This window comes from Xenopus tropicalis, chromosome 8 (genome assembly GCF_000004195.4).
Source record: "Xenopus tropicalis strain Nigerian chromosome 8, UCB_Xtro_10.0, whole genome shotgun sequence".
NCBI classification, from domain to species: domain Eukaryota; kingdom Metazoa; phylum Chordata; class Amphibia; order Anura; family Pipidae; genus Xenopus; species Xenopus tropicalis.
The window spans coordinates 142,681,134-142,704,804 of NC_030684.2; the positions used below are offsets into that span (position 1 = coordinate 142,681,134).

At 57.9% G+C, this 23,671-nt stretch overlaps 1 protein-coding gene across 1 annotated transcript in view; it reads right to left on the minus strand.

Annotated features, from left to right (window-relative positions):
• Positions 1–23,671, minus strand: part of LOC116406683 (beta-1,4-galactosyltransferase 3-like) — a 78,293-nt gene that overhangs the window by 20,253 nt on the left and 34,369 nt on the right. Inside the window, exons 2-5 of the mRNA XM_031891312.1 lie at positions 21,120–21,381; positions 18,056–18,291; positions 17,773–17,963; positions 15,687–15,809 (exon numbers count right to left, since the gene is read on the minus strand). Coding sequence (XP_031747172.1) covers positions 15,687–15,809; positions 17,773–17,963; positions 18,056–18,291; positions 21,120–21,375 — 806 coding nt within the window. The 5' untranslated portion in view covers positions 21,376–21,381. The remainder of the gene's footprint in view (positions 1–15,686; positions 15,810–17,772; positions 17,964–18,055; positions 18,292–21,119; positions 21,382–23,671) is intronic.

Genomic DNA, 23,671 nt, shown 5'->3' on the forward strand with positions numbered 1-23,671 from the left:
CCCACACTGAGCTGTGCCCCCACACTGAGCTGTGCCCCCACACTGAGCTAAACCCCCACACTGAGCTGTGCCCCCACACTGAGCTGAGCCCCCACACTGAGCTAAACCCCCACACTGAGCTGAGCCCCCACACTGAGCTGAGCCCCCACACTGAGCTGAGCCCCCACACTGAGCTGAGCCCCCACACTGAGCTAAACCCCCACACTGAGCTGAGCCCCCACACTGAGCTGTGCCCCAACACTGAGCTAAACCCCCACACTGAGCTGAGCCCCCACACTGAGCTGAGCCCCCACACTGAGCTGAGCCCCCACACTGAGCTGAACCCCCACACTGAGCTGAGCCCCCACACTGAGCTGTGCCCCCACACTGAGCTGTGCCCCCACACTGAGCTGTGCCCCCACACTGAGCTGAGCCCCCACACTGAGCTGAACCCCCACACTGAGCTGAACCCCCACACTGAGCTGAACCCCCACACTGAGTGGAACCGGGGTGGAGGATTTGTTAGCAAGAGCAACAGAGAAGGAGCGGTTAGAGAGATATACACAAACCTACTATTCCCTACAATCTAGAGCACCCATAATGCCCTGCTCTCCTCAGTACAGGCACCCATAATGCCCTGCTCTCCTCAGTACAGGCACCATAATGCCCTGCTCTCCTCAGTACAGACACCCATAATGCCCCGCTCTCCTCAGTACAGGCACCATAATGCCCCGCTCTCCTCAGTACAGGCACCCATAATGCCCCGCTCTCCTCAGTACAGGCACCATAATGCCCTGCTCTCCTCAGTACAGGTACCCATAATGCCCTGCTCTCCTCAGTACAGGAACCATAATGCCCTGGCTCTCCTCAGTACAGACACCCATAATGCCCCGCTCTCCTCAGTACAGGAACCATAATGCCCTGCTCTCCTCAGTACAGACACCCATAATGCCCCGCTCTCCTCAGTACAGGTACCCATAATGCCCTGCTCTCCTCAGTACAGGAACCCATAATGCCCTGCTCTCCTCAGTACAGGTACCCATAATGCCCTGCTCTCCTCAGTACAGACACCCATAATGCCCCGCTCTCCTCAGTACAGGCACCATAATGCCCTGCTCTCCTCAGTACAGGCACCCATAATGCCCCGCTCTCCTCAGTACAGACACCCATAATGCCCTGCTCTCCTCAGTACAGGCACCATAATGCCCTGCTCTCCTCAGTACAGGCACCATAATGCCCTGCTCTCCTCAGTACAGCCACCCATAATGCCCGCTCTCCTCAGTACAGGCACCATAATGCCCCGCTCTCCTCAGTACAGGCACCCATAATGCCCCGCTCTCCTCAGTACAGACACCCATAATGCCCCGCTCTCCTCAGTACAGGCACCATAATGCCCCGCTCTCCTCAGTACAGCCACCCATAATGCCCCGCTCTCCTCAGTACAGGCACCCATAATGCCCTGCTCTCCTCAGTACAGGCACCCATAATGCCCCGCTCTCCTCAGTACAGGCACCCATAATGCCCCGCTCTCCTCAGTACAGCCACCCATAATGCCCCGCTCTCCTCAGTACAGGCACCATAATGCCCTGCTCTCCTCAGTACAGGCACCCATAATGCCCCGCTCTCCTCAGTACAGGCACCCATAATGCCCCGCTCTCCTCAGTACAGGCACCATAATGCCCTGCTCTCCTCAGTACAGCCACCCATAATGCCCCGCTCTCCTCAGTACAGGCACCATAATGCTCTGCTCTCCTCAGTACAGGCACCCATAATGCCCTGCTCTCCTCAGTACAGGCACCCATAATGCCCCGCTCTCCTCAGTACAGGCACCATAATGCCCTGCTCTCCTCAGTACAGGTACCCATAATGCCCCGCTCTCCTCAGTACAGGAACCATAATGCCCCGCTCTCCTCAGTACAGACACCCATAATGCCCCGCTCTCCTCAGTACAGGAACCATAATGCCCTGCTCTCCTCAGTACAGGCACCCATAATGCCCCGCTCTCCTCAGTACAGGCACCATAATGCCCTGCTCTCCTCAGTACAGGTACCCATAATGCCCCGCTCTCCTCAGTACAGGAACCATAATGCCCCGCTCTCCTCAGTACAGGCACCCATAATGCCCCGCTCTCCTCAGTACAGGTACCCATAATGCCCCGCTCTCCTCAGTACAGGAACCATAATGCCCTGCTCTCCTCAGTACAGGTACCCATAATGCCCCGCTCTCCTCAGTACAGGAACCATAATGCCCCGCTCTCCTCAGTACAGCCACCCATAATGCCCCGCTCTCCTCAGTACAGGTACCCATAATGCCCCGCTCTCCTCAGTACAGGAACCATAATGCCCCGCTCTCCTCAGTACAGGCACCCATAATGCCCCGCTCTCCTCAGTACAGGTACCCATAATGCCCCGCTCTCCTCAGTACAGGAACCATAATGCCCTGCTCTCCTCAGTACAGGTACCCATAATGCCCCGCTCTCCTCAGTACAGGAACCATAATGCCCCGCTCTCCTCAGTACAGGCACCCATAATGCCCCGCTCTCCTCAGTACAGGTACCCATAATGCCCCGCTCTCCTCAGTACAGGCACCATAATGCCCTGCTCTCCTCAGTACAGGTACCCATAATGCCCCGCTCTCCTCAGTACAGGCACCCATAATGCCCCGCTCTCCTCAGTACAGGTACCCATAATGCCCCGCTTCTCCTCAGTACAGGAACCATAATGCCCTGCTCTCCTCAGTACAGGTACCCATAATGCCCCGCTCTCCTCAGTACAGGAACCATAATGCCCCGCTCTCCTCAGTACAGGTACCCATAATGCCCCGCTCTCCTCAGTACAGGAACCATAATGCCCCGCTCTCCTCAGTACAGGCACCATAATGCCCTGCTCTCCTCAGTACAGGTACCCATAATGCCCCGCTCTCCTCAGTACAGACACCCATAATGCCCCGCTCTCCTCAGTACAGGTACCCATAATGCCCTGCTCTCCTCAGTACAGGTACCCATAATGCCCTGCTCTCCTCAGTACAGACACCCATAATGCCCTGCTCTCCTCAGAACAGGCACCCATAATGCCCCGCTCTCCTCAGTACAGGCACCATAATGCCCCGCTCTCCTCAGTACAGGTACCCATAATGCCCTGCTCTCCTCAGTACAGGCACCCATAATGCCCTGCTCTCCTCAGAACAGGCACCCATAATGCCCTGCTCTCCTCAGTACAGGCACCCATAATGCCCTGCTCTCCTCAGTACAGGCACCCATAATGCCCTGCTCTCCTCAGAACAGGCACCCATAATGCCCTGCTCTCCTCAGTACAGGCACCCATAATGCCCTGCTCTCCTCAGTACAGGTACCCATAATGCCCTGCTCTCCTCAGTACAGGTACCCATAATGCCCTGCTCTCCTCAGTACAGGCACCATAATGCCCCGCTCTCCTCAGTACAGGCACCATAATGCCCTGCTCTCCTCAGTACAGGTACCCATAATGCCCCGCTCTCCTCAGTACAGGTACCCATAATGCCCCGCTCTCCTCAGTACAGGTACCCATAATGCCCCGCTCTCCTCAGTACAGGTACCCATAATGCCCCGCTCTCCTCAGTACAGGTACCCATAATGCCCCGCTCTCCTCAGTACAGGTACCCATAATGCCCCGCTCTCCTCAGTACAGACACCCATAATGCCCCGCTCTCCTCAGTACAGGCACCCATAATGCCCCGCTCTCCTCAGTACAGGTACCCATAATGCCCCGCTCTCCTCAGTACAGGCACCCATAATGCCCTGCTCTCCTCAGTACAGGTACCCATAATGCCCTGCTCTCCTCAGTACAGGTACCCATAATGCCCTGCTCTCCTCAGTACAGGTACCCATAATGCCCTGCTCTCCTCAGTACAGGTACCCATAATGCCCTGCTCTCCTCAGTACAGGTACCCATAATGCCCTGCTCTCCTCAGTACAGGCACCATAATGCCCCGCTCTCCTCACTACAGGCACCATAATGCCCCACTCTCCTCAGTACAGGCACCATAATGCCCCGCTCTCCTCAGTACAGGTACCCATAATGCCCTGCTCTCCTCAGTACAGGTACCCATAATGCCCTGCTCTCCTCAGTACAGGTACCCATAATGCCCTGCTCTCCTCACTACAGGCACCATAATGCCCTGCTCTCCTCAGTACAGGCACCCACTGAGCTAAACCCCCACACTGAGCTGTGCCCCCACACTGAGCTGTGCCCCCACACTGAGCGGAACCCCCACACTGAGCTGTGCCCCCACACTGAGCTGAGCCCCCACACTGAGCTGAGCCCCCACACTGAGCTGAGCCCCCACACTGAGCTAAACCCCCACACTGAGCTAAACCCCCACACTGAGCTGTGCCCCCACACTGAGCTGTGCCCCCACACTGAGCTGAACCCCCACACTGAGCTGAGCCCGCACACTGAGCTGAGCCCGCACACTGAGCTGTGCCCCCACACTGAGCTGTGCCCCCACACTGAGCTGAGCCCCCACACTGAGATGTGCCCCCACACTGAGCTAAACCCCCACACTGAGCTGAGCCCCCACACTGAGCTAAACCCCCACACTGAGCTAAACCCCCACACTGAGCTAAACCCCCACACTGAGCTGAGCCCCCACACTGAGCTAAACCCCCACACTGAGCTGAGCCCCCACACTGAGCTAAACCCCCACACTGAGCTAAACCCCCACACTGAGCTGAGCCCCCACACTGAGCTGAACCCCCACACTGAGCTAAACCCTCACACTGAGCTAAACCCCCACACTGAGCTGAGCCCCCACACTGAGCTAAACCCCCACACTGAGCTGAGCCCCCACACTGAGCTAAACCCCCACACTGAGCTAAACCCCCACACTGAGCTAAACCCCCACACTGAGCTAAACCCCCACACTGAGCTGAGCCCGCACACTGAGCTGAACCCCCACACTGAGCTGAGCCCGCACACTGAGCTGAGCCCCCACACTGAGCTGTGCCCGCACACTGAGCTGTGCCCCCACACTGAGCGGAACCCCCACACTGAGCTGTGCCCCCACACTGAGCGGAACCCCCACACTGAGCGGAACCCCCACACTGAGCTGTGCCCCCACACTGAGCTGTGCCCCCACACTGAGTTGAGCCCCCACACTGAGCTAAACCCCCACACTGAGCTAAACCCCCACACTGAGCTGAACCCCCACACTGAGCTGAACCCCCACACTGAGCTGAACCCCCACACTGAGCTGAACCCCCACACTGAGTGGAACCGGGGTGGAGGATTTGTTAGCAAGAGCAACAGAGAAGGAGCGGTTAGAGAGATATACACAAACCTACTATTCCCTACAATCTAGAGCACCCATAATGCCCTGCTCTCCTCAGTACAGGCACCATAATGCCCTGCTCTCCTCAGTACAGGCACCCATAATGCCCTGCTCTCCTCAGTACAGCCACCCATAATGCCCCGCTCTCCTCAGTACAGGCACCCATAATGCCCTGCTCTCCTCAGTACAGGTACCCATAATGCCCCGCTCTCCTCAGTACAGGCACCCATAATGCCCCGCTCTCCTCAGTACAGGCACCCATAATGCCCCGCTCTCCTCAGTACAGGTACCCATAATGCCCCGCTCTCCTCAGTACAGCCACCCATAATGCCCCACTCTCCTCAGTACAGGCACCCATAATGCCCCGCTCTCCTCAGTACAGCCACCCATAATGCCCCGCTCTCCTCAGTACAGGCACCCATAATGCCCCGCTCTCCTCAGTACAGGTACCCATAATGCCCCGCTCTCCTCAGTACAGGCACCCATAATGCCCTGCTCTCCTCAGTACAGGTACCCATAATGCCCTGCTCTCCTCAGTACAGGTACCCATAATGCCCTGCTCTCCTCAGTACAGGTACCCATAATGCCCTGCTCTCCTCAGTACAGGTACCCATAATGCCCTGCTCTCCTCAGTACAGGTACCCATAATGCCCTGCTCTCCTCAGTACAGGCACCATAATGCCCCGCTCTCCTCACTACAGGCACCATAATGCCCCACTCTCCTCAGTACAGGCACCATAATGCCCCGCTCTCCTCAGTACAGGTACCCATAATGCCCCGCTCTCCTCAGTACAGGTACCCATAATGCCCCGCTCTCCTCAGTACAGGCACCATAATGCCCCGCTCCCCTCAGTACAGGCACCCATAATGCCCTGCTCTCCTCAGTACAGGCACCCATAATGCCCTGCTCTCCTCAGTACAGGCACCCATAATGCCCTGCTCTCCTCAGTACAGGCACCCATAATGCCCTGCTCTCCTCACTACAGGCACCATAATGCCCTGCTCTCCTCAGTACAGGCACCCATAATGCCCTGCTCTCCTCACTACAGGCACCATAATGCCCTGCTCTCCTCAGTACAGGCACCCACTGAGCTAAACCCCCACACTGAGCTGTGCCCCCACACTGAGCGGAACCCCAACACTGAGCTGTGCCCCCACACTGAGCTGTGCCCCCACACTGAGCTGTGCCCCCACACTGAGCTGTGCCCCCACACTGAGCTGTGCCCCCACACTGAGCGGAACCCCCACACTGAGCTGTGCCCCCACACTGAGCGGAACCCCCACACTGAGCGGAACCCCCACACTGAGCGGAACCCCCACACTGAGCTGAGCCCCCACACTGAGCTGAGCCCCCACACTGAGCTGAGCCCCCACACTGAGCTGAGCCCCCACACTGAGCTAAACCCCCACACTGAGCTAAACCCCCACACTGAGCTAAACCCCCACACTGAGCTGAGCTCCCACACTGAGCTGAGCCCGCACACTGAGCTGTGCCCCCACACTGAGCTAAACCCCCACACTGAGCTGAGCCCCCACACTGAGCTAAACCCCCACACTGAGCTAAACCCCCACACTGAGCTAAACCCCCACACTGAGCTGAGCCCGCACACTGAGCTGAACCCCCACACTGAGCTGAGCCCCCACACTGAGCTGTGCCCGCACACTGAGCTGTGCCCCCACACTGAGCGGAACCCCCACACTGAGCTGTGCCCCCACACTGAGCGGAACCCCCACACTGAGCGGAACCCCCACACTGAGCTGTGCCCCCACACTGAGCTGTGCCCCCACACTGAGCTGTGCCCGCACACTGAGCTGTGCCCCCACACTGAGCGGAACCCCCACACTGAGCTGTGCCCCCACACTGAGTTGAGCCCCCACACTGAGCTAAACCCCCACACTGAGCTGAACCCCCACACTGAGCTGAACCCCCACACTGAGCTGTGCCCCCACACTGAGCTGAACCCCCACACTGAGTGGAACCGGGGTGGAGGATTTGTTAGCAAGAGCAACAGAGAAGGAGCGGTTAGAGAGATATACACAAACCTACTATTCCCTACAATCTAGAGCACCCATAATGCCCTGCTCTCCTCAGTACAGGCACCCATAATGCCCTGCTCTCCTCAGTACAGGCACCCATAATGCCCCGCTCTCCTCAGTACAGGCACCATAATGCCCCGCTCTCCTCAGTACAGGCACCCATAATGCCCCGCTCTCCTCAGTACAGGCACCATAATGCCCTGCTCTCCTCAGTACAGGTACCCATAATGCCCTGCTCTCCTCAGTACAGGAACCATAATGCCCCGCTCTCCTCAGTACAGACACCCATAATGCCCCGCTCTCCTCAGTACAGACACCCATAATGCCCTGCTCTCCTCAGTACAGGAACCATAATGCCCTGCTCTCCTCAGTACAGGTACCCATAATGCCCCGCTCTCCTCAGTACAGACACCCATAATGCCCCGCTCTCCTCAGTACAGGTACCCATAATGCCCTGCTCTCCTCAGTACAGGTACCCATAATGCCCTGCTCTCCTCAGTACAGACACCCATAATGCCCTGCTCTCCTCAGAACAGGCACCCATAATGCCCTGCTCTCCTCAGTACAGGCACCATAATGCCCCGCTCTCCTCAGTACAGGTACCCATAATGCCCTGCTCTCCTCAGTACAGGCACCCATAATGCCCTGCTCTCCTCAGAACAGGCACCCATAATGCCCTGCTCTCCTCAGTACAGGCACCATAATGCCCCGCTCTCCTCAGTACAGGCACCCATAATGCCCCGCTCTCCTCAGTACAGCCACCCATAATGCCCCGCTCTCCTCAGTACAGGCACCCATAATGCCCCGCTCTCCTCAGTACAGGTACCCATAATGCCCTGCTCTCCTCAGTACAGGCACCCATAATGCCCTGCTCTCCTCAGTACAGGTACCCATAATGCCCTGCTCTCCTCAGTACAGGTACCCATAATGCCCTGCTCTCCTCAGTACAGGTACCCATAATGCCCTGCTCTCCTCAGTACAGGTACCCATAATGCCCTGCTCTCCTCAGTACAGGTACCCATAATGCCCTGCTCTCCTCAGTACAGGCACCATAATGCCCCGCTCTCCTCACTACAGGCACCATAATGCCCCACTCTCCTCAGTACAGGCACCATAATGCCCCGCTCTCCTCAGTACAGGTACCCATAATGCCCTGCTCTCCTCAGTACAGGTACCCATAATGCCCTGCTCTCCTCAGTACAGGTACCCATAATGCCCTGCTCTCCTCACTACAGGCACCATAATGCCCTGCTCTCCTCAGTACAGGCACCCACTGAGCTAAACCCCCACACTGAGCTGTGCCCCCACACTGAGCTGTGCCCCCACACTGAGCGGAACCCCCACACTGAGCTGTGCCCCCACACTGAGCGGAGCCCCCACACTGAGCTGAGCCCCCACACTGAGCTGAGCCCCCACACTGAGCTGAGCCCCCACACTGAGCTAAACCCCCACACTGAGCTAAACCCCCACACTGAGCTGTGCCCCCACACTGAGCTGTGCCCCCACACTGAGCTGTGCCCCCACACTGAGCTGAGCCCGCACACTGAGCTGAGCCCGCACACTGAGCTGTGCCCCCACACTGAGCTGTGCCCCCACACTGAGCTGAGCCCCCACACTGAGCTGTGCCCCCACACTGAGCTAAACCCCCACACTGAGCTGAGCCCCCACACTGAGCTAAACCCCCACACTGAGCTAAACCCCCACACTGAGCTAAACCCCCACACTGAGCTGAGCCCCCACACTGAGCTAAACCCCCACACTGAGCTGAGCCCCCACACTGAGCTAAACCCCCACACTGAGCTAAACCCCCACACTGAGCTGAGCCCCCACACTGAGCTGAACCCCCACACTGAGCTAAACCCTCACACTGAGCTAAACCCCCACACTGAGCTGAGCCCCCACACTGAGCTAAACCCCCACACTGAGCTGAGCCCCCACACTGAGCTAAACCCCCACACTGAGCTAAACCCCCACACTGAGCTAAACCCCCACACTGAGCTGAGCCCGCACACTGAGCTGAACCCCCACACTGAGCTGAGCCCGCACACTGAGCTGAGCCCCCACACTGAGCTGTGCCCGCACACTGAGCTGTGCCCCCACACTGAGCGGAACCCCCACACTGAGCTGTGCCCCCACACTGAGCGGAACCCCCACACTGAGCTGTGCCCCCACACTGAGCTGTGCCCCCACACTGAGCTGTGCCCCCCACACTGAGTTGAGCCCCCACACTGAGCTAAGCCCCCACACTGAGCTAAGCCCCCACACTGAGCTGAACCCCCACACTGAGCTGAACCCCCACACTGAGCTGAACCCCCACACTGAGTGGAACTGGGGTGGAGGATTTGTTAGCAAGAGCAACAGAGAAGGAGCGGTTAGAGAGATATACACAAACCTACTATTCCCTACAATCTAGAGCACCCATAATGCCCTGCTCTCCTCAGTACAGGCACCATAATGCCCTGCTCTCCTCAGTACAGGCACCCATAATGCCCCGCTCTCCTCAGTACAGGCACCCATAATGCCCCGCTCTCCTCAGTACAGGTACCCATAATGCCCCGCTCTCCTCAGTACAGCCACCCATAATGCCCCGCTCTCCTCAGTACAGGCACCCATAATGCCCCGCTCTCCTCAGTACAGCCACCCATAATGCCCCGCTCTCCTCAGTACAGGCACCCATAATGCCCCGCTCTCCTCAGTACAGGTACCCATAATGCCCCGCTCTCCTCAGTACAGGCACCCATAATGCCCTGCTCTCCTCAGTACAGGTACCCATAATGCCCTGCTCTCCTCAGTACAGGTACCCATAATGCCCTGCTCTCCTCAGTACAGGTACCCATATTGCCCTGCTCTCCTCAGTACAGGTACCCATAATGCCCTGCTCTCCTCAGTACAGGTACCCATAATGCCCTGCTCTCCTCAGTACAGGCACCATAATGCCCCGCTCTCCTCACTACAGGCACCATAATGCCCCACTCTCCTCAGTACAGGCACCATAATGCCCCGCTCTCCTCAGTACAAGTACCCATAATGCCCTGCTCTCCTCAGTACAGGTACCCATAATGCCCTGCTCTCCTCAGTACAGGCACCATAATGCCCCGCTCCCCTCAGTACAGGCACCCATAATGCCCTGCTCTCCTCAGTACAGGCACCCATAATGCCCTGCTCTCCTCAGTACAGGCACCCATAATGCCCTGCTCTCCTCACTACAGGCACCATAATGCCCTGCTCTCCTCAGTACAGGCACCCACTGAGCTAAACCCCCACACTGAGCTGTGCCCCCACACTGAGCGGAACCCCAACACTGAGCTGTGCCCCCACACTGAGCTGTGCCCCCACACTGAGCTGTGCCCCCACACTGAGCTGTGCCCCCACACTGAGCGGAACCCCCACACTGAGCTGTGCCCCCACACTGAGCGGAACCCCCACACTGAGCGGAACCCCCACACTGAGCTGAGCCCCCACACTGAGCTGAGCCCCCACACTGAGCTGAGCCCCCACACTGAGCTAAACCCCCACACTGAGCTAAACCCCCACACTGAGCTGAGCTCCCACACTGAGCTGAGCCCGCACACTGAGCTGTGCCCCCACACTGAGCTAAACCCCCACACTGAGCTGAGCCCCCACACTGAGCTAAACCCCCCACACTGAGCTAAACCCCCACACTGAGCTAAACCCCCACACTGAGCTGAGCCCGCACACTGAGCTGAACCCCCACACTGAGCTGAGCCCCCACACTGAGCTGTGCCCGCACACTGAGCTGTGCCCCCACACTGAGCGGAACCCCCACACTGAGCTGTGCCCCCACACTGAGCGGAACCCCCACACTGAGCTGTGCCCCCACACTGAGCTGTGCCCCCACACTGAGCTGTGCCCGCACACTGAGCTGTGCCCCCACACTGAGCGGAACCCCCACACTGAGCTGTGCCCCCACACTGAGTTGAGCCCCCACACTGAGCTAAACCCCCACACTGAGCTGAACCCCCACACTGAGCTGAACCCCCACACTGAGCTGTGCCCCCACACTGAGCTGAACCCCCACACTGAGTGGAACCGGGGTGGAGGATTTGTTAGCAAGAGCAACAGAGAAGGAGCGGTTAGAGAGATATACACAAACCTACTATTCCCTACAATCTAGAGCACCCATAATGCCCTGCTCTCCTCAGTACAGGCACCCATAATGCCCTGCTCTCCTCAGTACAGGCACCCATAATGCCCCGCTCTCCTCAGTACAGGCACCATAATGCCCCGCTCTCCTCAGTACAGGCACCCATAATGCCCCGCTCTCCTCAGTACAGGCACCCATAATGCCCCGCTCTCCTCACTACAGGCACCATAATGCCCTGCTCTCCTCAGTACAGGCACCCATAATGCCCTGCTCTCCTCACTACAGGCACCATAATGCCCCGCTCTCCTCACTACAGGCACCCATAATGCCCTGCTCTCCTCAGTACAGGCACCCATAATGCCCCGCTCTCCTCACTACAGGCACCATAATGCCCCGCTCTCCTCAGTACAGGCACCCATAATGCCCCGCTCTCCTCACTACAGGCACCCATAATGCCCTGCTCTCCTCAGTACAGGCACCCATAATGCCCCGCTCTCCTCACTACAGGCACCCATAATGCCCCGCTCTCCTCAGTACAGGCACCCATAATGCCCCGCTCTCCTCAGTACAGGCACCCATAATGCCCCGCTCTCCTCACTACAGGCACCATAATGCCCTGCTCTCCTCAGTACAGGCACCCATAATGCCCTGCTCTCCTCAGTACAGGCACCCATAATGCCCTGCTCTCCTCACTACAGGCACCATAATGCCCCGCTCTCCTCAGTACAGGTACCCATAATGCCCCGCTCTCCTCAGTACAGGCACCCATAATGCCCCGCTCTCCTCACTACAGGCACCATAATGCCCCGCTCTCCTCACTACAGGCACCATAATGCCCTGCTCTCCTCACACTGAGCTGTGCCCCCACACTGAGCGGAACCCCCACACTGAGCTGTGCCCCCACACTGAGTTGAGCCCCCACACTGAGCTAAACCCCCACACTGAGCTGAGCCCCCACACTGAGCTGAGCCCCCACACTGAGCTGAGCCCCCACACTGAGCTAAACCCCCACACTGAGCTAAACCCCCACACTGAGCGGAACCCCCACACTGAGCTAAACCCCCACACTGAGCTAAACCCCCACACTGAGCTAAACCCCCACACTGAGCTGAACCCCCACACTGAGCTGAACCCCCACACTGAGCTAAACCCCCACACTGAGCTAAACCCCCACACTGAGCTGAACCCCCACACTGAGCTGAACCCCCACACTGAGCTGAGCCCCCACACTGAGCTAAACCCCCACACTGAGCTAAACCCCCACACTGAGCTGAACCCCCACACTGAGCTGAACCCCCACACTGAGTGGAACCGGGGTGGAGGATTTGTTAGCAAGAGCAACAGAGAAGGAGCGGTTAGAGAGATATACACAAACCTACTATTCCCTACAATCTAGAGCACCCATAATGCCCTGCTCTCCTCAGTACAGGCACCATAATGCCCCGCTCTCCTCAGTACAGGCACCCATAATGCCCTGCTCTCCTCAGTACAGACACCCATAATGCCCTGCTCTCCTCAGTACAGGCACCATAATGCCCTGCTCTCCTCAGTACAGGCACCATAATGCCCCGCTCTCCTCAGTACAGGCACCATAATGCCCTGCTCTCCTCAGTACAGACACCCATAATGCCCCGCTCTCCTCAGTACAGGCACCCATAATGCCCTGCTCTCCTCAGTACAGGTACCCATAATGCCCTGCTCTCCTCAGTACAGGCACCATAATGCCCTGCTCTCCTCAGTACAGGCACCCATAATGCCCCGCTCTCCTCAGTACAGGTACCCATAATGCCCCGCTCTCCTCAGTACAGGTACCCATAATGCCCCGCTCTCCTCAGTACAGCCACCCATAATGCCCCGCTCTCCTCAGTACAGCCACCCATAATGCCCCGCTCTCCTCAGTACAGCCACCCATAATGCCCCGCTCTCCTCAGTACAGCCACCCATAATGCCCCGCTCTCCTCAGTACAGCCACCCATAATGCCCCGCTCTCCTCAGTACAGGCACCCATAATGCCCCGCTCTCCTCAGTACAGGCACCCATAATGCCCCGCTCTCCTCAGTACAGGCACCCATAATGCCCCGCTCTCCTCAGCACAGACACCCATAATGCCCCGCTCCCCTCAGTACAGGCACCCATAATGCCCCGCTCTCCTCAGTACAGGCACCCATAATGCCCCGCTCTCCTCAGTACAGGCACCCATAATGCCCCGCTCTCCTCAGTACAGGTACCCATAATGCCCTGCTCTCCTCAGTACAGCCACCCATAATGCCCTGCTCTCCTTGGTACAGGTACCCATAATGCCCCGCTCCCCTCAGTACAGGCACCCATAATGCCCTGCTCTCCTCAGTACAGCCACCCATAATGCCCTGCTCTCCTTGGTACAGGTACCCATAATGCCCCGCTCTCCTCAGTACAGGCACCCATAATGCCCCGCTCTCCTCAGTACAGGCACCCATAATGCCCCGCTCTCCTCAGCACAGACACCCATAATGCCCCGCTCCCCTCAGTACAGGCACCCATAATGCCCCGCTCTCCTCAGCACAGACACCCATAATGCCCCGCTCCCCTCAGTACAGGCACCCATAATGCCCCGCTCTCCTCAGTACAGGCACCCATAATGCCCCGCTCTCCTCAGTACAGGCACCCATAATGCCCCGCTCTCCTCAGTACAGGCACCCATAATGCCCCGCTCTCCTCAGTACAGGCACCCATAATGCCCTGCTCTCCTCAGTACAGGTACCCATAATGCCCCGCTCCCCTCAGTACAGGCACCCATAATGCCCTGCTCTCCTCAGTACAGGCACCCATAATGCCCTGCTCTCCTCAGTACAGCCACCCATAATGTCCTGCTCTCCTTGGTACAGACAGTTTGTGGGAGCACTGGTGGTGCTGTAGCGGCACAGGGGGCCCTAAAGGCTCACACTGCTCTCCTGTTTCAGTCCAGTCACCTACCTGCTGCTGCCAGCTGATATGGCAAGAAAAGAAACCCCCAGCATCCGGGGGGAGAAAAAGAGAAAACTCAGTGGAGAAATGAAATCCAAGTGGAAGAGAGGGGGGAGTCATGCAGCATGGAGAGAAAAAAAACAAGTGATGAGAAGGGGCAAATGGCTCAAATACCCCACATGGGGTCAGGTCTCAAAATCATTGGTGGCCGGGAGTAAAGGGCAGCCCACCTGCTGAAGGTCTGGGAATGGGAACCAATGGGAAAGAAAATAGGAGAGAGGGAGGAGTTGGGGTGGGGCAAAGGTGTAGGGTAGGAGGGAAGGTAGGAAGGGGCAAGAGAGTGAGGATTTGGGGTAGGGGAAAGGTGTAGGGTAGGAGGGAAGGTAGGAAGGGGCAAGAGAGTGGGGAGTTGGGGTAGGGGAAAGGTGTAGGGTAGGAGGGAAGGTAGGAAGGGGCAAGAGAGTGAGGATTTGGGGTAGGGGAAAGGTGTAGGGTAGGAGGAAAGGTAGGAAGGGGCAAGAGAGTGAGGATTTGGGGTAGGGGAAAGGTGTAGGGTAGGAGGGAAGGTAGGAAGGGGCAACAGAGTGAGGATTTGGGGTAGGGGAAAGGTGTAGGGTAGGAGGGAAGGTAGGAAGGGGCAAGAGAGTGAGGATTTGGGGTAGGGGAAAGGTGTAGGGTAGGAGGGAAGGTAGGAAGGGGCAAGAGAGTGAGGAGTTGGGGTAGGGGAAAGGTGTAGGGTAGGAGGGAAGGTAGGAAGGGGCAGGAGAGTGAGGAGTTGGGGTAGGGGAAAGGTGTAGGTTAGGAGGGAAGGTAGGAAGGGGCAGGAGAGTGAGGAGTTGGGGTAGGGGAAAGGTGTAGGGTAGGAGGGAAGGTAGGAAGGGGCAAGAGAGTGGGGAGTTGGGGTGGGGGAAAGGTGAGGGGGCAAGAGACTGAGAAATGGAGAAGGGGAAACTGAAGGGGAATATGGGAGGGAGGAGCCGAGCAGAGATTGGGAGGAGTAGGTAACATGAATGGGAAATAAAATGAAGGGGAATAATGGGGGGAGCAGAAAAGGTTGGAAGGAGAAGGAGGTGGTGGGAAAGAGAGAGAAGATGTGGCAACTGATAAAGAAAGTGCAGGGAATTTAGAGAGTAAAGAAGGGTGAAAGGTAGGGGAGAAAGCAGAGATAATGATAAGGTGAATGTTACATTGGGTGCTTGGGTGGGGAATGGGGTGAGAACATTATGACAGGGGAAGAAAGTGAGGATGAGGATGAGACATGATGGGAAAGGAATAGAAGGTGTAACAGCAAGGGGATATAATCCATTGTACCAACCTGGTGGCAATATCATCGTCTTCTCCTCCCCATCCCCAGTACTCATTAGGGAATCCATTCATCTTCATATACTGGTCTGGGGTCAGGGCAGAGACTCCCCCAAAATACTGAGGGTACGGCAGGCTGAGGGGGAACAAATGAAAAAGTGATGATACAGGTGAGAATCCAGGTTGGGGGTTGGTTGGAAGTCTGTAAAGGGGGAGGAGCAGGGAGAACCACCAGAGAGATGGGTCAGAAGGAGGAGCCAATAGAGAGAGGAGGAGCAGGGAGAACCACCAGAGAGATGGGTCAGAAGGAGGAGCCAATGGAGAGAGGGGGAACAGGGAGAACAACCAGAGAGATGGGGAAGAAGGAGGAGCCAAAGGAGAGAGGAGGAGCAGGGAGAACCACCAGAGAGATGGGGAAGAAGGAGGAGCCAAAGGAGAGAGGAGGAGCAGGGAGAACCACCAGAGAGATGGGGAAGAAGGAGGAGCCATTGGAGAGAGGAGAAGCAAGGAGAACCACCAGAGAGATGGGGAAGAAGGTGGAGCCATTGGAGAGAGGAGGAAGAAGGTGGAGCCATTGGAGAGAGGAGGAACAGGGAGAACCACCAGAGAGATGGGGAAGAAGGAGGAGCCATTGGAGAGAGGAGGAACAGGAAGAACCACCAGAGAGATGGGGAAGAAGGTGGAGCCATTGGAGAGAGGAGGAACAGGGAGAACCACCAGAGAGATGGGGAAGAAGGTGGAGCCATTGGAGAGAGGGGGAGCAGGGAGAACAACCAGAGAGATGGGTCAGAAGGAGGAGCCAAAGGAGAGAGGAGGAGCAGGGAGAACCACCAGGGAGATGGGGAAGAAGGAGGAGCCATTGGAGAGAGGAGAAACAGGGAGAACCACCAGAGAGATGGGGAAGAAGGAGGAGCCATTGGAGAGAGGGGGAGCAGGGAGAACAACCAGAGAGATGGGTCAGAAGGAGGAGCCAAAGGAGAGAGGAGGAGCAGGGAGAACCACCAGGGAGATGGGGAAGAAGGAGGAGCCATTGGAGAGAGGAGAGGCAAGGAGAACCACCAGAGAGATGGGGAAGAAGGTGGAGCCATTGGAGAGAGGAGGAACAGGAAGAACCACCAGAGAGATGGGGAAGAAGGTGGAGCCATTGGAGAGAGGGGGAACAGGGAGAACCACCAGAGAGATGGGTCAGAAGGAGGAGCCAATGGAGAGAGGGGGAGCAGGGAGAACAACCAGAGAGATGGGTCAGAAGGAGGAGCCAAAGGAGAGAGGAGGAGCAGGGAGAACCACCAGGGAGATGGGGAAGAAGGAGGAGCCATTGGAGAGAGGAGAAGCAGGGAGAACCACCAGAGAGATGGGGAAGAAGGTGGAGCCATTGGAGAGAGGAGGAGCAGGGAGAACCACCAGAGAGATGGGGAAGAAGGTGGAGTCATTGGAGAGAGGAGGAGCAGGGAGAACCACCAGAGATATGGGGAAGAAGGTGGAGCCATTGGAGAGAGGAGGAACAGGAAGAACCACCAGAGAGATGGGGAAGAAGGTGGAGCCATTGGAGAGAGGAGGAGCAGGGAGAACCACCAGAGATATGGGGAAGAAGGTGGAGCCATTGGAGAGAGGAGGAACAGGAAGAACCACCAGAGAGATGGGGAAGAAGGTGGAGCCATTGGAGAGAGGAGGAACAGGAAGAACCACCAGAGAGATGGGGAAGAAGGTGGAGCCATTGGAGAGAGGAGGAACAGGAAGAACCACCAGAGAGATGGGGAAGAAGGTGGAGCCATTGGAGAGAGGAGGAACATTAAGAACCACCAGAGAGATGGGGAAGAAGGTGGAGCCATTGGAGAGAGGAGGAGCAGGGAGAACAACCAGAGAGATGGGGAAGAAGGTGGAGCCATTGGAGAGAGGGGGAGCAGGGAGAACCACCAGGGAGATGGGGAAGAAGGTGGAGCCATTGGAGAGAGGAGGAGCAGGGAGAACAACCAGAGAGATGGGGAAGAAGGTGGAGCCATTGGAGAGAGGAGGAGCATAGGAAGATGAAAACGCACGCAAATGCAGGAGAAGCAAAGATGAGGCATCAGGAAGGCAGTGAAGTAACAATTGCCCCTCACCTGTAGCTGAATTTGTTCATGGCTACCGAGGCATGTTTGGGGTTCCAGGGGTCGCACACATACAGGTTGTAGTCATTCTCGGGTATCAGATCTACATCGTGTAGGAACAGGCAGTCCCACTCCTCGTCCCGCAGGGCTTCCTTCACCCCCACATTCAGCAGCTTGGCCCGGTTAAATGTGGCGTTACCTGCCTGAGGGGCAATGAGAGGGAATCATGTGCTGCTCTGGGTGGCCCCACAACATGTCCCCCCAGGGTGCCCCCCACTGCCCCAAACCCACTCACCTGGTTGATGATGTAGATGCGGTAGTGGAGCTGCTGGCGCTGCAGGAAGGGGTGCAGGTAATAGAGTAGGTGCCGCAGGTGGGTCTCTCTGTTCCGGTGAGGGATGATGATGGCCGTACGGTGCCGGGCCTCGCAGTTTGGGGGCTTGTACTCCCCGCCTCTCGTCACCAGGGGGTTCTTATCTTGAACTTTTTTGAGGGTGGGGTTTTGGGTAAAGGTGACGGAAATGTTTCCCACTAAGGGACAGGAAATAGGGTCAGGGGGAGGAAGTCATGTGTCTCCTCTCAATGGGTCCTCCAAGTTATACCAGTCCCAGCGTGTCCCCCAGTCCCCCTATACAGTTCCCAGCCCCCCAGTCCCCCTATACAGGTCCCAGCCCCCCAGTCCCCCTATACAGTTCCCAGCCCCCCACTCTCCCTATACAGTTCCAAGCCCCCCACTCTCCCTATAGCAGTCCAAGCCCCCCACTCTCCCTATAGCAGTCCAAGCCCCCCCAATCTCTCTATACCGGTCCCAACCCCCAACTTTCCCTATACTGATCCCAGCATGCCCCCCCACTCTTCCTATACTGGTCCCAACCCCCCCAATCTCCCTATACAGGTCCCAACCCCCCAATCTACCTATACAGGTCCCAGCCCCCCCAATCTCTCTATACAGGTCCCAGCGTGCCCCCCACTCTCCCTATACCAGTCCCAGCCCCCCACTCTCCCTATACAGGTCCCAGCCCCCCCAATCTCCCTATACAGGTCCCAGCCCCCCCAATCTCTCTATACAGGTCCCAGCCCCCCAATCTCTCTATACAGGTCCCAGCCCCCCACTCTCCCTATACCAGTCCCAGCCCCCCACTCTCCCTATACAGGTCCCAGCCCCCCCAATCTCCCTATACAGGTCCCAGCCCCCCCAATCTCTCTATACAGGTCCCAGCCCCCCCAATCTCTCTTTACAGGTCCCAGCCCCCCAATCTCTCTATACAGGTCCCAGCCCCCCAATCTCCCTATACAGGTCCCAGCCCCCCACTCTCCCTATACCAGTCCCAGCCCCCCACTCTCCCTATACCAGTCCCAGCCCCCCACAATCTCTCTATACCGGTCCCAACCCCCAACTTTCCCTATACTGATCCCAGCATGCCCCCCCACTCTTCCTATACTGGTCCCAACCCCCCAATCTCCCTATACAGGTCCAAGCCCCCCACTCTCCTTATACAGGTCCCAGCGTGCCCCCCACTCTCCCTATACCAGTCACAGCCCCCCACTCTCCCTATACCGGTCCCAGCCCCCCACTCTCCCTATACCAGTCCCAGCCCCCACTCTCCCTATACCGGTCCCAGCCCCCCACTCTCCCTATACAGGTCCCAGCGTGCCCCCCACTCTCCATATACCAGTCCCAGCCCCCCACTGTCGCTATACCAGTCCCAGCCCCCCACTCTCCCAATACCAGTCCAAGCCCCCACTCTCCCTATACCAGTCCAAGCCCCCCACTTTCTCTATACCAGTCCCAGCCCCCCACTCTCCCTATACAGGTCCCAGCGTGCCCCCCACTCTCCCTATACCAGTCCCAGACCCCCACTGTCGCTATACCAGTCCCAGCCCCCCACTCTCCCTATACCAGTCCAAGCCCCCCACTCTCCCTATACCAGTCCAAGCCCCCCACTTTCTCTATACCAGTCCCAGCCCCCCACTCTCCCTATACCAGTCCCAGCCCCTCACTCTCCCTATACCAGTCCCAGCCCCCCACTCTCCCTATACCAGTCCCAGCCCCCCACTCTCCCTATACCAGTCCCAGCCCCTCACTCTCCCTATACCAGTCCCAGCCCCCCACTCTCCCTATACCAGTCCCAGCCCCCACTCTCCCTATACAGGTCCCAGCCCCCCACTCTCCCTATACAGGTCCCAGCCCCCCACTCTCCCTATACCAGTCCCAAGCCCCCCACTCTCCCTATACAGGTCCCAGCCCCCCACTCTCCCTATACAGGTCCCAGCCCCCCACTCTCCCTATACCAGTCCCAGCCCCCCAATCTCCCTATACCAGTCCCAGCCCCCAATCTCCCTATACCGGTCCCAGCCCCCCACTCTCCCTATACAGTTCCCAGCCCCCCACTCTCCCTATACAGGTCTCAGCCCCCCACTCTCCCTATATCGGTCCCAGCCCCCCACTCTCCCTATACAGGTCCCAGCCCCCCACTCTCCCTATACCAGTCCCAGCCCCCCAATCTCCCTATACCAGTTCCTGCTCCCCACTCTCCCTATACCAGTCCCAGCCCCCCAATCTCCCTATAACAGTCACAGCCCCCACTCTCCCTATACAGGTCCCAGCCCCCCACTCTCCCTATACAGGTCCCAGCCCCCCACTCTCCCTATACCAGTGCCAGCCCCCCAAGTCCCCGCTCCCCAATCTCCCTATACCAGTTCCCGCTCCCCACTCTCCCTATACAGGTCCCAGCCCCCACTCTCCCTATACCAGTCCCAGCCCCCCAATCTCCCTATAACAGTCCCAGCCCCCCACTCTCCCTATACAGGTCCCAGCCCCCCACTCTCCCTATACAGGTCCCAGCCCCCACTCTCCCTATACCAGTCCCAGCCCCCCACTCTCCCTATACCAGTCCCAGCCCCCCACTCTCCCTATACCGGTCCCAGCCCCCCACTCCCCCTATACCGGTCCCAGCCCCCACTCCCCCTATAACCGGTCCCAGCCCCCCACTCCCCCTATACCGGTCCCAGCCCCCCACTCTCCCTATACCGGTCCCAGACCCCCAATCTCCCTATACCGGTCCCAGCCCCCCCACTCTCCCTATACAGGTCCCAGCCCCCCACTCTCCCTATACAGGTCCCAGCCCCCCACTCTCCCTATACAGGTCCCAGCCCCCCACTCTCCCTATACAGGTCCAGCCCCCCACTCTCCCTATACAGGTCCCAGCCCCCCACTCTCCCTATACCGGTCCCAGCCCCCCACTCTCCCTATACCAGTCCCAGCCCCGCACTCCCCCTATACCAGTCCCAGCCCCCCACTCTCCCTATACCAGTCCCTGCTTCTGGAAGTGTAGAGTATGGGAGAGCCCAAGACTTACCCAAATAAGGGGACCTCTCTGGGCACCTAGGCAGCAGGATGTCATCCTCGGAGCGGGGCCCCCCCATGGTATTGACCAGGGAGAGGTTGCTGTAGACATCCCGGGTGCGGCTGTAATCGAAACTGGGCTCAGCGAAGTGGCCGAAGATAAAGCTCAGGCTGCGGAGGCCACCGAAGGAGAAGTAGACCATGAAGGCAAACTGGAAGCCAATGAGCATGGCCAGAGTACAGGGGCGCTCTAGGACCCGACGCGTCATTGGGACCTGGGGGTGCAACACAAAGTGGGGGACACAATGAAACCAAAAGCCTCACCCTATAGATATAACTGTATGTGAGAATAGAGCGCTGAGCAATGGCTCCAGCAGTGTGAGGTCTGTTAGAGTGCCAGCGGGCGGGTGAGACTGCCTGGGGCCTACTCATACGTTATAGCAGGGCAAGATGGAGACAGTAGGGCCAAGATGGAGACAGTAGGGCAAGATGGAGACAGTAGGGCCAAGATGGAGACAGTAGGGCCAAGATGGAGACAGTAGGGCAAGATGGAGACAGTAGGGCCAAGATGGAGACAGTAGGGCAAGATGGAGACAGTAGGGCAAGATGGGGACAGTAGGGCAAGATGGAGACAGTAGGGCAAGATGGAGACAGTAGGGCCAAGATGGAGACAGTAGGGCCAAGATGGAGACAGTAGGACAAGATGGAGACAGTAGGGCCAAGATGGAGTCAGTAGGGCAAGATGGAGACAGTAGGACAAGATGGAGACAGTAGGGCAGGATGGAGACAGTAGGACAAGATGGAGACAGTAGGACAAGATGGGGACAGTAGGACAAGATGGAGACAGTAGGACAAGATGGAGACAGTAGGACAAGATGGAGACAGTAGGACAAGATGGAGACAGTAAGGCAAGATGGAGACAGTAGGGCAAGATGGAGACAGTAGGGCAAGATGGAGACAGTAGGACAAGATGGAGACAGTAGGGCAGGATGGAGACAGTAGGACAAGATGGAGACAGTAGGGCAGGCTGGAGACAGTAGGGCAAGATGGAGACATCTTGCCCCGGCTCTAGTGGGCCCCGGCTGCCCAGACCCGACCCTAGCCGGCGCTCCCCCTGCACGACTGTTCCTCCCTTGGTGCGTTAAATTTACACGCTCTGGTGAGGACGTCGGGTGGGGGGCCCTGCGACGGGGGTTAGGGGGGCCCCTGGGGGAGTGAGGTGGCGCGGGCACCTGGGGCGGGAGCCACGGTGGGCCCTTCACCCCCCAGTCCGACCCTGATTCTACCAATGACTGCCGGCAAGTCTGCAGATGCAGAAACTGTTGTTCTTTTGAGCCCCAAGGCTAAACGCTGTCATTTCTGCCTTGGGGAGGGTCATGTTTATCACAACTGCCCAAACAGAAGTAAAGTGCACAATGCTGCCCCTGGTGGGGGGGATCGAGTGAAGCCTGGAGCCAAACCTGTGGAGAAAGCTGATCGTGTTCCGAAAGCAGTGGTTCCAGAGGGGGTTCCTGGCGCAAGAGGTCCTGAGGAGAGGGGTCCCGGTGATGCCATGGAGGAGGTTCCAGCGCCAGATCCAGTTCCAGCCCTGAGGAAGGAGTCCGCCATTTTGGAAGAGATGGAGTCTTCACCCCCCTCAGTACCTGCAGCTGCACGGGGCCCCGGGGCCGCTACCCCTATTTGTACAGCTCTGCCTGATCCTTATGTGGGTGCCCCCCCCATACTGACTGCTGGTACATAATGGTTATTGCTCATTACCCCCAGACCTTGGCTGCCTGCTCCCCCCAGACCTGGAGCCGTTAGTGAAGGAGCTGCGGCAGATGAGTTCGGCCACGGTGGCTGTAGTGAACCTGCAATATGAAGGGCAAGTTCTGCCCATTTCGGTGAGTGGGGGGAGGAGGGGCCGGTGCTGGGTTTCTGTGCAAAATGCCACAATATCCTCTGTGCCGGCGCCGCCGTAGCTTCCTGCTCAGGGTTTAGGTGCCAGTGTTATTGGTACAGACTTAGTGCCCTTCAGTGAGCATCTTGGTATAGTAGGGTTACTTGGGCACAGTGGGATTTATTTAGTTATTCTCACCTCTGCCACTAGGGGGCAAGTACAGACTGGCATACAAAATAGGCCCTGGCATTCCCAGTACCCAGAGGCACAAACAGCCCCCCCAGCCCAATAAATAGTGACTGTCTGTGGCACCTTACAGCCCCCCTGGCATTCCCAGTACCCAGAGGCACAAACAGCCCCCCCAGCCCAATAAATAGTGACTGTCTGTGGCACCTTACAGCCCCCCTGGCATTCCCAGTACCCAGAGGCACAAACAGCCCCCCCAGCCCAATAAATAGTGACTGTCTGTGGCACCTTACAGCCCCCCTGGCATTCCCAGTACCCAGAGGCACAAACAGCCCCCCCAGCCCAATAAATAGTGACTGTCTGTGGCACCTTACAGCCCCCCTGGCATTCCCAGTACCCAGAGGCACAAACAGCCCCCCCAGCCCAATAAATAGTGACTGTCTGTGGCACCTTACAGCCCCCCTGGCATTCCCGGTACCCAGAGGCACAAACAGCCCCCC